This window comes from Gracilinanus agilis, chromosome 1 (assembly GCF_016433145.1).
Source record: "Gracilinanus agilis isolate LMUSP501 chromosome 1, AgileGrace, whole genome shotgun sequence".
In the NCBI taxonomy this organism is placed as follows: domain Eukaryota; kingdom Metazoa; phylum Chordata; class Mammalia; order Didelphimorphia; family Didelphidae; genus Gracilinanus; species Gracilinanus agilis.
Window position 1 is genome coordinate 641,722,352 of NC_058130.1, and position 13,690 is coordinate 641,736,041.

The 13,690-nt window shown below is 37.3% G+C and overlaps 1 protein-coding gene across 1 annotated transcript in view; it reads left to right on the forward strand.

The window, feature by feature from the left end:
• GRHL2 (grainyhead like transcription factor 2) overlaps positions 1-13,690 on the forward strand; it is a 165,395-nt gene that overhangs the window by 142,648 nt on the left and 9,057 nt on the right. Inside the window, 2 exon segments of the mRNA XM_044683986.1 lie at positions 690-829; positions 6,993-7,078. Coding sequence (XP_044539921.1) covers positions 690-829; positions 6,993-7,078 — 226 coding nt within the window.

Consider the following 13,690-nt stretch of genomic DNA (forward strand, 5'->3'; position numbering starts at 1 on the left):
CAAAATAAATTTTATTTATATATAATGCATATTAAATATATAGTCATATATAATATACATTTTGTATGCATAAAATATATTTTATATCTAATATATTTTGTATATGGAGTATCTTTTTTATAATATATTTTCTGTATAAAATATATATTTTCTATAGAATATATATTTTGTATATATATCATACATAATACATTTTATATATAAGACATAAAATGTATCTATATGATATATATATAATATAATTTTTAGTATAAATTTAGCATAATAAATCTTAATGGTGTTATTGGTTAATGTCTCAGAACAGCATCCCTACCAGAGGGGGAGGGCGTCAGATTACAGAAAAGGTCAGCCTGAACCCTTCAAGCTGCAGCCCATCTGGTAGGAATTCTCAGGAACAATGCAGTGGACTCACAAACAGCAGGTGCAGCTCAGATGATTATTTCCCCCTTCTAATAAGTGAGGGCAAGAGAGAGAGAAGTAGAGTATCTACTCTTATGGAAGGTCAAATTCTGAGTGCATATCTCTGGAACCACAGGGAAATAGATGCTTGGAGAGAGGATACGGTACAAGAGCATGGATACTTTACCTACTTTATCTGCCAATCCCTAATGATGTTTTGGTTATATTTTCAACCATGGGAGAAACTACTTCTAAAACTGTGTTTAGTCGTGCTTCCTTTTTCCTTTAAGAAGTATATCGCTGTGGGAAGATGGACACTGTCCTTGGTGTTTGCTCATGGGATCCAGAGATTTAGAAGTGAAGGGACCTTTTAGAAATCATCTGATGCAACCCACACACTTTACAGATGAAAATATTGAGTCCCAAAGAGGTGAAAATGTGTCTTGTCCAAGTGGTACTCATATGTGGTCCTCAGTGTGTTATCTGTGTGACCCTGGGCAAATTGCTTCTTCATCTCTAAAATGTCTGGGTTGAATTAGATGAACTTTGAGGTCTCTTTCAGCTCTGAATCTGGGATCCTATGATTTTTATCACTTGACTAATTGCACCGTTCTTGGTTTCTATGGATGTAATCATCATCCCATCCCTTGCTGGCCAGCCCCCCTGCCAACCTTACACCTCCTTAAATATTTGCCACCATCCCCATAATCTGGTTTAGAACTTAGAGGACATTTTAATTGTATTTGATTATATATAAACACCAGCACAGTCTATGAACATGTAGGAGTTGATTATCATTACATGGTATTTCATTATGTCACCCTTGGGGTCCATGGATTGAATAAGTAAGAGACTTATGGTATTAAGGCTGTCTTGCTACTATTTACTGAGCATATTTCACAGATGCTAATAAATAACCCTCTTTTGGTTTATAGGGAGCAGATAGAAGAATAATTGTAGGACCTAGAATGAATTGCTGTCTTCCTAGGGCTCCATCATTACAAAGACCTAACTGTTGGAAGCACTATTCCTTTCCTTTTGGGACAGGGTTCAAAAGATCCATGGAATAATCTGTCTTTCATTTCCGCACCAGTAAAGGAATAATAAAAGTTAGAACTGAATGGAAGCTCAGAGATCTTCTAGGCTAACTCTTTCCTTTTACAGACAGAGAAAACTGAGTTTCAGAGATGTCAGTGTGTTGCATAGTGACCACCATGATGATGATGATGATGACTACCATGATGATGACATAAAGTCAATATCATACATTGGATGGAGAGCTGATCAAGAAGCTATAAAAATTAAGACTAACCCCACTTCTTAGAAATATTAGTTACATGACCCTGGTTCCTTAACTTCACAATGCTCTAGGTAGCTAAGATTGTAAACTGCAAGAAATGTGCTCACTTATCTTGGTGGAAAGAGTTTCTAAAGCTGGGTGTACATTCCTTATTATTTTCCCTGTTTAATTATTATAATAGTAGCAATAACCATTCATCGCCATAGTCTTTCCTGACCAGTGAAGTTGTCCCAGTGGTCCTTTCATTGAGGCTAGAGAACATTTTAATATTTTTATTCAATTTTAAAAAAATGTTGTCATCCTGTACCAAAAGTATGCAGAACACTAAACAGAAAAGAATAGGGGGAAGCTAGGTGGTTCAGTGGATTGAGAGCCAGGCCTAGAGACCAGAGATCCTGGGTTCAATTCTGGCCTCAACACTTCTGTGTGACCCTGGGCAAGTCACTTAATCTCCCTTACCGCTCTTCTGCCTTGAAACCAATATACAATATTGATTCTAATACAGAAGGTAAGGTTTGAAAAACAACAACAAAAAGAATAATAGTTCATATCTGGACTGTTTCTATCTGAATTTTAGGAAAAAACAGATAATAATATTTCAATATGTTATTAGATGGAGAAGCAAATAATTGAAAGAGCCTTAGCCTTGAAGTCAAAAGACCTATGTAGACCTTTAGTTTCTGACACTATCTGTACAAGCAAATCAATCATCTTCTCTGAGTTTAATTTTCCCCATCTGTAAAATCTACTTCACGGTACTGCCATGAAGAAAAGAGTGAGTGAGCGCTAACAATAATTATATCTAAAATAAAAGACAAATACTGAGCTTAATTTTCCCCATCTGTAAAATGGGAATAATTATACAATATCTACTTCACTGTATTGCCACAAAGAAAAGGTTATATAAATTTATGTGAGTACTACAATAATTATATCTAATGTAAAAAATGCTGAGCTTAATTTTCCCCGTCTGTAAAATGGGAATAGTTATATAATACTGACCTCACTATACTGTCGTGAAGAAAGGTTATATAAATTTAAGTGAGTACTGACAATAATTATATCTTAAAAAATAAACACTTAATAATTATAAAACTAAATTATAATATTATAATTGTAAATTATAATTTTTAAAATGAGTCACAAGAATTTAACTATGCCATTCATCCCCATACAATGCTTTGCCTGTAGTCTGCAGACTTACATCAGCACCTGACCCTTCAGAGTTTAATGTATAAACCCCGAAGCACACAGGGAAAAAGCATCTTTGTAAAATGTGTTGATGCTGTTATTAAAATGTTATGTTAATGGGATGGAGATAGAAAAACCTAAACTCTTAAGTATTTAGCACCACAGATGTGGGTGACAGAACCAACAAACAAGAGAGAAACTTCTTCACTGTAAGAAGAATTTTGATGGTGGAGAAAGAGTGTGGGAAGAAACCAATTTCAGTGGCTTATTGTCAGTGTCACCATTTACTTCTGCCTGGATCTTCCTCTCCATCAGTTTAGCCACTTTTGCCTCATGCAAACGTGCAGTTCCACTGAGCCGCCCTTTTGAAACATGGGCGAATCAAGCTCCATGAAGTTATCTGTTGTTTATCCCTCGGAAATTCCTGAGAGCAGATTAATTCTGCAGGGAACTGTTATCATCATCGTAGCTATTGTTAGCTTTGTCTTGGTACTCACTTCTAGGCACGGTTCCTTCAAGGACAAATGGGAGCCTTTCCCACTGAGCAGGATGAGGCTGCCTGTGGCGCCCCATGTCTATGATGGAGGGATTGTTTCTGATGTTGTTGTTGTTTGAATTGTCATTATTGCTATTATTCTGCCATAGAGCCAGAGTTAATAAAGCCCCAGCTCCCTAAGGAAACAGCAGGGAGGGCTCCATAAACCCAGGATGTCAAGGCTCAGCTGTCAACACACCCAGCAGGAGAACATCTGAACTACCTTGCCCCTTGGTTCTGAGCCAACTCAGTAAACAGAACTTGGATGTTCCCTTTAACCCTTTACGGTGACACCAGAAACAGTATCCACTATCATAATTTACAAGCCAAAGCTTTAATAGAGTATTTATCAAAAAGTGGAAACTTTACTTGGTGCCGTAGGGCATCGTTTTTGTGCCCCTTCTTAGTATATGAGATTTAAATTTGGAAGGAAACTTAGAAGTAATCTGGGCCAGCCCTCTCATTTTTTAGATGAGGAAACTAAAGACTAAGAGGCTTGCTCAAGGAAGAGAGCTGGAACTTGAACACGTGTGTTCTATCTCTGAGCAGCTTTGTGGCATAGTGGATAGAGTACCAGACCTAGAGTCAGAAAAACTCTTCTTTGTGAGTTCAAACCCATCCTAAGACACTTAGTAGATGTGTGACACTGAGCAAGTCACTTAAGTCAGTTTGCCTCAGTTTTCTTATCTGTAAAATGAGGTGGAAGTGAAAATGGCAAACCACTCCAGTATCATTGCCAAGAAAGCCCCAAACAAGATCACAAAGAGACATACAGCTGAAAAATGGCACAATATCTGACACTCCAAAGATATGCCTTCTGTCTTTTATTGCTCTCATTGTGAACCTTCTACAATTTCGAAGATGATATAAACCCTAAGGAAGGAATGGAATGCTGGGTATAATTTTCTATTGAGAAGCATCTTCAGGAATGGCTTTCATTTCAGTGGACATATAATCATTTCCCAGACTACTCAAAACTAGTTTTCAAGTAATTTTCTCATAAGATTTAATTAAACACCTTCTATAATTTACATATGTATTTATTTCCTCCTCTATCAATGACAATGTCATCCTTCGATCAAGTCACTGAACTTTATCTGGGACTTAATTTTCTCATCTATAAAACAGAAGTTTGGATAGAAGATGATTATGAAGGTCCTCTTCTCTTTCTCCTAGTCTTGTGAACTATGATCCAACATGAATAAGCAGCAAAGTGGTACACTGGGTAAAGCACTGAAACTAGAGTCAAAATGACCTGAATTCAGATCCAGCCTCACATATTTACTAGCTGTGTGTCCTTGGGCAAGTCACTTCATCTCTGTATGCCTCAGTTTTTTCATCTGTGAAATAGAGATGGTAACAGCATTTATGTCCCAGGCTTGTTGTAAGGATCAGATGACATAAATTTGATAAGCCCTTAGTACAGTACACATAGCAGATGCTTAATGACTGCGTGTGTTCCCTTTTTAGTCCTTTTAACCCTCATCACTAGCTTATTTAACTAATTTCCTTTAGATCTTTTTTTAGCTTTAATAGAGCAAATGAAATGTTATTCCTAAAATATTAGTTGATGAGACTAACCTGGACATATTTAGGGATGGAGGTGGTGGAGAAAACGAGATTTGTCCTTTGGATCTGTCTTATTTTCTTGATTAAGAAGAAAATAAATTTTCAATAATGATGCTTCAAAAATATTCTGAAATAGCTTTCGGTATACAAGAGAATAAAATACAAGCAGAGTGCATCTATACTTTATGTAGATTTTCCATTCTCTAAAGTCATTCTTTTATGGTTTGGGGCTTAAGGATTTATAGATTAGCTCTTTTCATTCCTTCAGCCTTTCTGGTGACAGTCAGTCATATCCTTCAGGTTGATGCCCTCATTGTAGCTAGGACCAGGTCCTGAATGAGTTTTTCTTTAACTGTGTATACTACTGGTTTTTGTTCTTTAAAAAAAAAAGTGTCACCCTCCTTCTGAAATAGAAGGCATGAGTCATGCCATTGAGGGAAAAAGGAATAGTAAACGTAGGACCACTGAGTTTTATCTGAATGTCAAATCCTCTGGGTCTTTGTGAGGGCTGCTGAATTGGAAATATGGAGGGAGGGCTTTTTAAGTGTATGGCATTGTGGAGAGAGCTCTGAACTTTGTGAGGAGTAGCTGTTTGACTTTGACCAAATTGCTTAGTTGATGGACCTTAGTTTTCTCATCTATAAAATGGGGGTTTGGACTACGAGCTAATTGCAAAGGTCTCCTTCCATCTCTAATAATCTGTGATTTGTGAACAAATATGAATAATGCCAGTTGACTAATGTGGAAAGAAGCAAAAACTGTCTTTAATTCCAGCTTCATTGGGGACTCAGGGAAATTATAATGAACATTCAAAAGTTTCCTAGCAATGAAACCCAAGTTTACGTAGCTCATGCTGATCCTCTCTAGCATTTCTGTGTCAAAGAATGATGTATAATTTAAATGGTTTTTGAACATGGTTAATAACATGTGCTAGATGACACTGTACAGTATTCTACTGGAAGGTCTCTGCAGTTCTTTTTGTTAAACCCTTACCTTCTGTCTTGGAACCAATACTGCGTATTACTAGATCTAAGGCAGAAGAGCAGCAAGGGCTGGGCAATGGGGATTAAGTGACTTCCTTTGGGTCACACAGCTAGCAAGTATCTGAGGCTAGATTAGAACCCAGGACCTTCTGCGGTAGGGCTGGCTCTCAATCTACTGAGCCACATAGCTACCTGCTGTCCCTATAGTTCTTGGTGAAACCTCCAGCCACATCCAGTTCTAATCCTAAAGGAATATGTTGTCCCTGAGTAAGTCAGCAAATGTTTGCCCAGCTTGTTCTGTGACAGTAACTTATATTGCATGGAGCACTGAGAAATTAAATGACTTGCCCAAGATCACACAGCCTGTATGGCTCAGAGGTCTTCCTGACTCCAAAGTGAGCTCTCTCTACTATGCCATGCTGCCTTCATGCATTATTATCATTCAAACCTTAAAACAAGTCTATTGATGTACAACCATAGAATATTAGACTGGAAAGGGACCTGAGAGGTCATTAAGTCCAGATGAGTACTATTGTCACTACTATACCATAAGTTTCCAGGGCTTGCAAGCCATTGGGCTAGACTGGAGTTTGGGTGACAGAGTTCTTCCTCTTAAGCCAGTCTTGAAAGCATATACTACAAGACACTGGCACTGGATTAGAGGAGCTCAAGCTATAAGACACAACTAGGTTATGTGGCATGGTTCCTGCTGCACATATTTTCAGTCTTTTAAAAAAATTTTACTTTTCTTTTTCCCAATTACATAAAAAAGTTTCCAACATTTTAAAAAGAATTTTGAGTCTCGAATTTTCTTCTTCCCTTTTCCAGTCATACACATTTTAGATGCATGCCTCAGTCGCTCTTGTAAAATGATGGCCAGATTAAAAGTCGGATTTAAGTGGCATCGTTCCTTTAAAATTCACATCAGAACGCCTGTTTATTGAGCATTAATCTGTGGCATCTGGGCTACTTCCACATCTAATGGTTTTCTCCTCTCCTCCCCCTTCTCTTACAGTGCTTTTGTACGTGAGGAAAGAGACCGATGATGTGTTTGATGCTTTGATGTTAAAATCGCCCACAGTAAAAGGACTAATGGAAGCGGTAAGCAGTGAACTCTTTTCCACAGGCAGGAAACCTCATCACATTTTTCTTAGCTCAGAACCATTGATCAAAATGCAGCTTTGATAATTTCTTTGGAAGAGATTTCATCAGAAACCTTGAGCTTTGTAGCAATATAAGCTTCTTGCTCTCTCCCATCTATAAAGAGAGGACGGGGACCTGGAAAAATGGACAATCCCTAAATATCTATGTGAGATTATTGAGAGAATGGTATGATACAGAGTATGCTCATTTTCAAAAAAACAAAGCAGATACATTTAGCTTTAAGTCACTTCAAAAGATATCTAATTAAAGGTACCATCTGTAGGGCTACTAACCGTAATCGGTTGGAGCAGAGAAGCAGTGTGCCATATTGAACAGAGAATTGGACTTGATTTGGGAGCCTCTGGGTTCAAGTCCCATCCCTGACACAAACTTGTTGTATTTAATCTTTCAGTGCCCAAAGTAACTCTATAAACCTATAAATCACAAGGTCAATGAAATTCTTTATTAATAGAGTTCCTCACTTTCTACCCTGATGAAATCACAAGTCCAGTAATAAAAAAAATGTATATGACAGTGTTAGGCATTGTCCTAGTCTAGTAAAAAGTTGAAACTTAGCTGTAATACATGATAACCACATCAGAAAGATACAACATAAAGGCCTTTAGGAAGTCTGGCCCAAAAGGCAGGACTGAGAAAGACTCTAGGAAAGACGTGGTATTTATTTAAATAGAACTTTCCAGGATAGGCAGGAACTCAATAGGCAAGAAGAGGGCAGAGGCTAGACAGAGGGGGTATCATGAAAAAGACCTCACCTCTCTATCAGGAGAAAGGTAGAATGTTTCATCATCTGTCCTCTGGATTCATAATTGGACATTACGCTAATTAAGAGTTCCTAATTCTTTCGAGTTATTTGTCTTTACTGTCTTTACTGTATTGTTCTCCTCATTTTGCATTAGTTCATACAAGTCTTCCCAAGTTTCTCTAATACAAGTCTTCCTTGGTTTCTCTGAAACCATCCCTATTCATCATTTTTTACAGTATAATTATATTCCATCAGATTTATATACCATAACTTGTTCAACCACTTTCCAATTTGTGTGCACCCTGTCAGATTCCCATTCTTTGCCACCTCAAAAAGAACTATATATATTTTTGAATCTATTTAGAATTTGTTTTGCCTAAGATGAATTCCTTTCTTTATCTACTTGCCTGTGAATTCCCTCTTCTTCCTTCTACTCTTTCCCTCATATTTCCCTGGTGAGTGAAAAGAGTGTGTGTGTGTGTGTGTGTGTGTGTGTGTGTGTGTGTGTATACATTCAGCTCGGTGCATGGGTATTCTTTCTTCCTTTGACTAGTTCAGATGAGAGTGACCTTCAAATGTTAGTCATTCTCCTCACCTCCTCTTCCTTATTGGCATAAATGTTTATTTATGCAACCTGATTACATGAAAGAATTTTTCCATACTTTCCATTCCTCACCTAGTATATTTGATATGGATTGACAGTGGGTAGTAAGGGGCAGAAATAGGAAGAGGACACTCATACTCTTAAGTCTTCTATTTCTCACTGATTATCACTAGTTAAACATCAACTGCAAAACCTGTAGTTTAGGCATTAATTAAGCTTGAATTGTAGATTGTTCAATTATCTACTCTGCATACTGGATTTGTAACATTCTTTACTAGGCATCAGCTTTGTGTTCTTAAGAATAATTACCTATAGTGGTTCTCCAAGGTACCACATTCTCCCCATGCCCCACCATGTTTTTACACTGGAAGGGCAGTAAGACTTCTGCGTTGACAAATGATAGCAAGGTGGACAATGGAGGAACATGGAACCTGCGTGTTGAAGACTCTGGCATTCCAGAAGAATCTCCCAATCTTGCACATGCTCCTTATTCCCTATGGCAATAAACCCTGAAACATACCTCCACCTGAGTTTGGAAAGAGAGATGCTAAGCTATCAGACCCCAATAAATATGCCAACTCTGATGCACAGGGTGTGAAAGCTGCCACTCTACAATAGAACTCCTTGAGGGAAGTTGCCACCCTATAATAGAGCTGCTATTCCATGCTATCAAGCTTCAGAAAGGCTACTCTACTAGAACCTGGGCTTATCTATTAGCCCTAGGGCTACCTGATTAGCCCCCAGATAATCCACTGACTATTCTGCTATTATACCACCAAAAACCACCACTACTTCAAATAAAATTCTTCTGCACTGGAGTTTGACTTTCCATTCTTCTCTTAAGAAATGTCAAAATATGAGATGTAATATAGCATTAATATAAAAATATGATTTGTTATAAACATGCAATAAATTATAATAAATATGCTTATCTTATTTTATCCTAATTCCTGGCAGGGTAATCAGTGGCTCTATTTCTACTTTGACCTCTGATTCTCAGAGATCTGAGAAGTTTTCTTTTGAGATTTCTTGAAATATAACATCTAGGCTCTTTTATTACTTATGACATTATGATTGACATTATTATGGTAGCCTGATTTTTAAATTATTTCCTTTCAATTTGTTTGGGGCCATTTGTTTTCACTATGCACATTTTCTTCTATTTTTTTCAGGCTTTTAAAATTGTTTTAATGTTTCTTGTTGTTTCACAGAATCATTGGTTTCTAATTTTTTTCAGTATAATTTTCAGGAAGTTTATTGCTTGGGCAATTATTTACAACTCTGGTGTAAGCTTATTAATTTCCTTTCCAATTCTATTTCTCATGGCTTTCATGTCTTTTCTGATTTTTTTTCTTCTAGTGTTCTCATTTCACTTATAAAAAACATTTGTAAATCTTTTAAAAATCTTGCTTTATTTTTTCCAAGAATTTTAGTTGAATTTCTAACCCAAGCTGTGTTTTTCTTCAAAGCTTTGCTTGTTGATATTTTGCAGTCATTCTCTTCTTCTGGGTTTATTTTTTGAGCTTCCCTGTCACTATAATAGCTTTTCATGATGCAATTCTTTTGATTTTTTGCTCACTTCCTAAATTCAGACATTATATTGGGGTTGGGCCCTTTATTCTTCTTAAGGGAAGGTCTGGGCTGGTTCTGCTGCTGCTACATTGGGGTATTAAGTATTATGTTATTCCAGATGCCCAAAGACAGTTTAACCTGAGGACCTATAAGCTCTCAGTTTTCCCAGAGGGACATGATCCAGAGCAAAGTTTGATTGCTTCCTCTTTGGTCTGAGCTCTGCAAGTTCCTGACCCAAGTTTAGGTCTAAATTGCTAGTTCAGAATGACAGAAGTGTAGACTGTCTGACAGTATAGGATTCTTGCCCTGGATATTCCTCTGCCACACTTCTGCTACTTGCTTCTGAGATTCCTCCTTGCCTGTTATTATTATTCCTGACCTTGGAATGTTCCCCTTGGCAAGCTCAGGTCCCTTCCTCAGTTCACCCTGGATTCGTGCTTTGGTACTGGGTATTGAATGATTTATTAAAGCTGTAAGATGGCATCTCTTCCTGTCACGGTGTCCTGGTATGGGTCTGGGACCTACTTTTGCTCTGGTGCACAATCTCTCCCTGAGTTGAAATGTTTCCTATAGCCTCATATTCCTGCCCAAACTCCCTCCCCAGTGCCCATAGACCTGTCTCTGTCTGTCTCTCCATGCTGACCTGGTCTGGGAAAATGATTCACTATGATTGTATCTAGGTTTTCCCTAGCAGGATTTGTTCTGGTGCATTTTCTAGATGTTTGCAAGAATTTGAGAGAGACTCTATATTTCTTCCTGTTACTCTACCATCTTGATTTTTATGATACCATGCTGACTTATGTAAGATAGCATGGACAGTAACAGGCAGGACCAGCATTCAAACTCAGAGGCTCTGTCTAAATCTAGTATATTTTCTCTTTTACTATATTGCTTTTATCAATACAGAGAAATATTGATTAAAATAAACCTCTACCTCACAAGCCCTAGGTGATGAATTGAATTTTGTCTTTACTTTGTTATTTAGTAATCATGACGATGTTTAGTAATTCGTATTCTTGGTTCTACTTATTAATCCCTATTTAATCGTGGTAGTGCTCAAAATAATGGTTTATCATTAACAAAATATCCATCTAATAACTTTTTTTGTTGGTAAATACCACTATGATGTATACTAGAGAATACTTGATTCTTAGAGGTTCCCTATTATTTCCTCACTCTATCAGTGTCCCACCTCTGAAACCAGGCAGAGGGACTGACTAGAGCTAGCCTGTAAAGCCCACTCCATTCAGAGAAGTTTCCAACATAAATTTAGGCTGGCATCAGTGTGTTTTATACTCATTAAAGAAGGATATAATGGATTACTAGTCCCTTTTCCCAAACTGAATAAAACCCTGAATAGTCATGTCATGGAAGCTGGAGGTGGACAGATATATGTCTAGACAGAACAAATATAGAGAACTTAATAATGTTTGTTGCTTGATTTGAAAATGAAGAGATTGGACTAGACGACATTTAAGGTCAGAAGTCATAGATCTATGGTCCTAAATCACTTCATTTACATTTGAATTTGCACAGGCTTACTTTTCTTAATCTATAAGATGAATGGGTTGGACTAGATGTTCTCTCACCTTTCCTAAAAGCTCTAAGGGGCAGGTAGTTGACACAATAGACAGAGGGCCATGCCTGGACTCAGGAAGACTCATCTTCCTAATTTCTAATCTGGCCTGAGACATTTACTATCTGGCTGAACCGGGGCAAGTTACCTAACCTTTTTGAACTCAGTTTCCTCTTCTGTAAAATGAGGAGAAAGAAATGGCTAACCATTCTAGTATCTTTGCGGAGAAAACCCCAAATGAGGTCATGAAGAGTCAGAGATGACTGAAAACAACTGAATGACAACAGTTCTAAATCTATGATAAATGTAGACATGGTATTGTGCTATGCATTTTCCATTATATGTTTTAAGAATCCTATCAACATCCAGATTTTTCATGACATTTGGTGTCCACTTGGACTATAAGATAGAAAAATGAGTTGTTTTTGTCCAGACCTATAATTTCCTAGATGTAGGGAACTCTTGTCGAGGAAACTCTTGATGTCAATGCATCTTATAGTCTCTGACAGTTGCCTGAGGCACTGAAAAGTTAAGTGTCTTGCTTAAGGTCCACATAGCCAATATATATCAGATATTCCTGATTCCAAAACTGATCCTCTATCCACTTCACCATGCTAACCATTCAGTAACTATTTTTATTGGATTACATAAATTCATGAATATTTACTTTATCAGTAATTACTTCATAATTTCCATTAAAATTTAAATTATATTAGAACATTTAAGATATTATTATTGACATTGTCCAAAAGATTTTGTCCTTTCTTATCTCTTTTTATAAGCTGTGCTCAGGTTGAAATTTAGAGCAGGATCAGATCTGTAGAATTGATGGAGATTTTTAAGCTTTTACTGCAGACTTCTGAGGATAGTGGAGAGCTCCTGTGAGATTTCATAGGGGGCTCTAAATAGCCATGAACACTAAGTATCTGCTGACAAACCAAGAAGAAATATGGGTCCCCCTGAGCAGTTGCTTTTTTATGATTATTGGTTGTAAGTAGGCCAAGAGCTAGAAATTTATATGAGTCCCATATCGAAACAGCAAAATAGCACTCTCAGCTGAATTTTGCATCAACTCGGTTTCAGTAATAGACCATAAGATAATTTTGACAACCTGAAGTCTCTGAATATGAACTTTCGGGGAGTGGAAATGTTGAAAGAATGAGCAGAATTCCCATGATGAAAATCCAGAGGGTATCTGGGTAATTAAAAGGTGCTTCAAGAAAGGCTAAACTATGCTTTGAGCCATCACTCTGGGGGAGCCTAGTCCTTGTTTGGGAAAGTATTCACATGAAACTACTGACCATCAAATTCAGATTTTGTGTTTGTTTTGAATTCATTGACCTGGGCTATCCATAATTTGATTCTTTTCACAAAGACTATTAATTTGATTATATCTGCACTGAAAGACAAAGAACCGAATAATATATACTGGGAGTGATGGTTGGGAGAGGAGCTGCATTGCACAGAGTGGCCCTAAGTAGCCTTAGTGACTGTCCTAGACTTAGATCATAGGTCAGATTCTTCTCTTACATATTGAAATTGTATTCTTATTTTAAAATGTGAATACTGTTATTTAAATTGGAATTCTTGAATGGATTTCTGACTTCATCAATGCACATACTTTCTCAATCCATTCCTTCTCATCTTCTTGTCTATATATGGGCCTATGATGTTTCTTGCTATTTGTTCTGCCACTGCCTTCTGAGGTCCTGCAGGATTTATCATGTCCTTCCTCTACACCTTGCAGCAACCTGACACTGCTATTTGAACTAGTTATGAGACCAAATGTCTTTAGATCTTGCTATACGCCCCACCACTTCACCATGAGGACTTACAGGCTTTTTCATCTGCACTATAATTGAACTTTCTTATATGTGTTTTTTATCCTGATTATAGTGTGAATTCCTTGAAGACAGGGACTATCTAGATTTTTCTGTTTGTATCCTCTAGCACTTCTTGGTCCAATATACTTAAAATGCTCCTTCCTCCTTTCTTTCTTATCCCTTCTTCTCTTTCTCCCTCCCTCTCTCTCTTCTTTCCTTCCTTCCTTCCTTC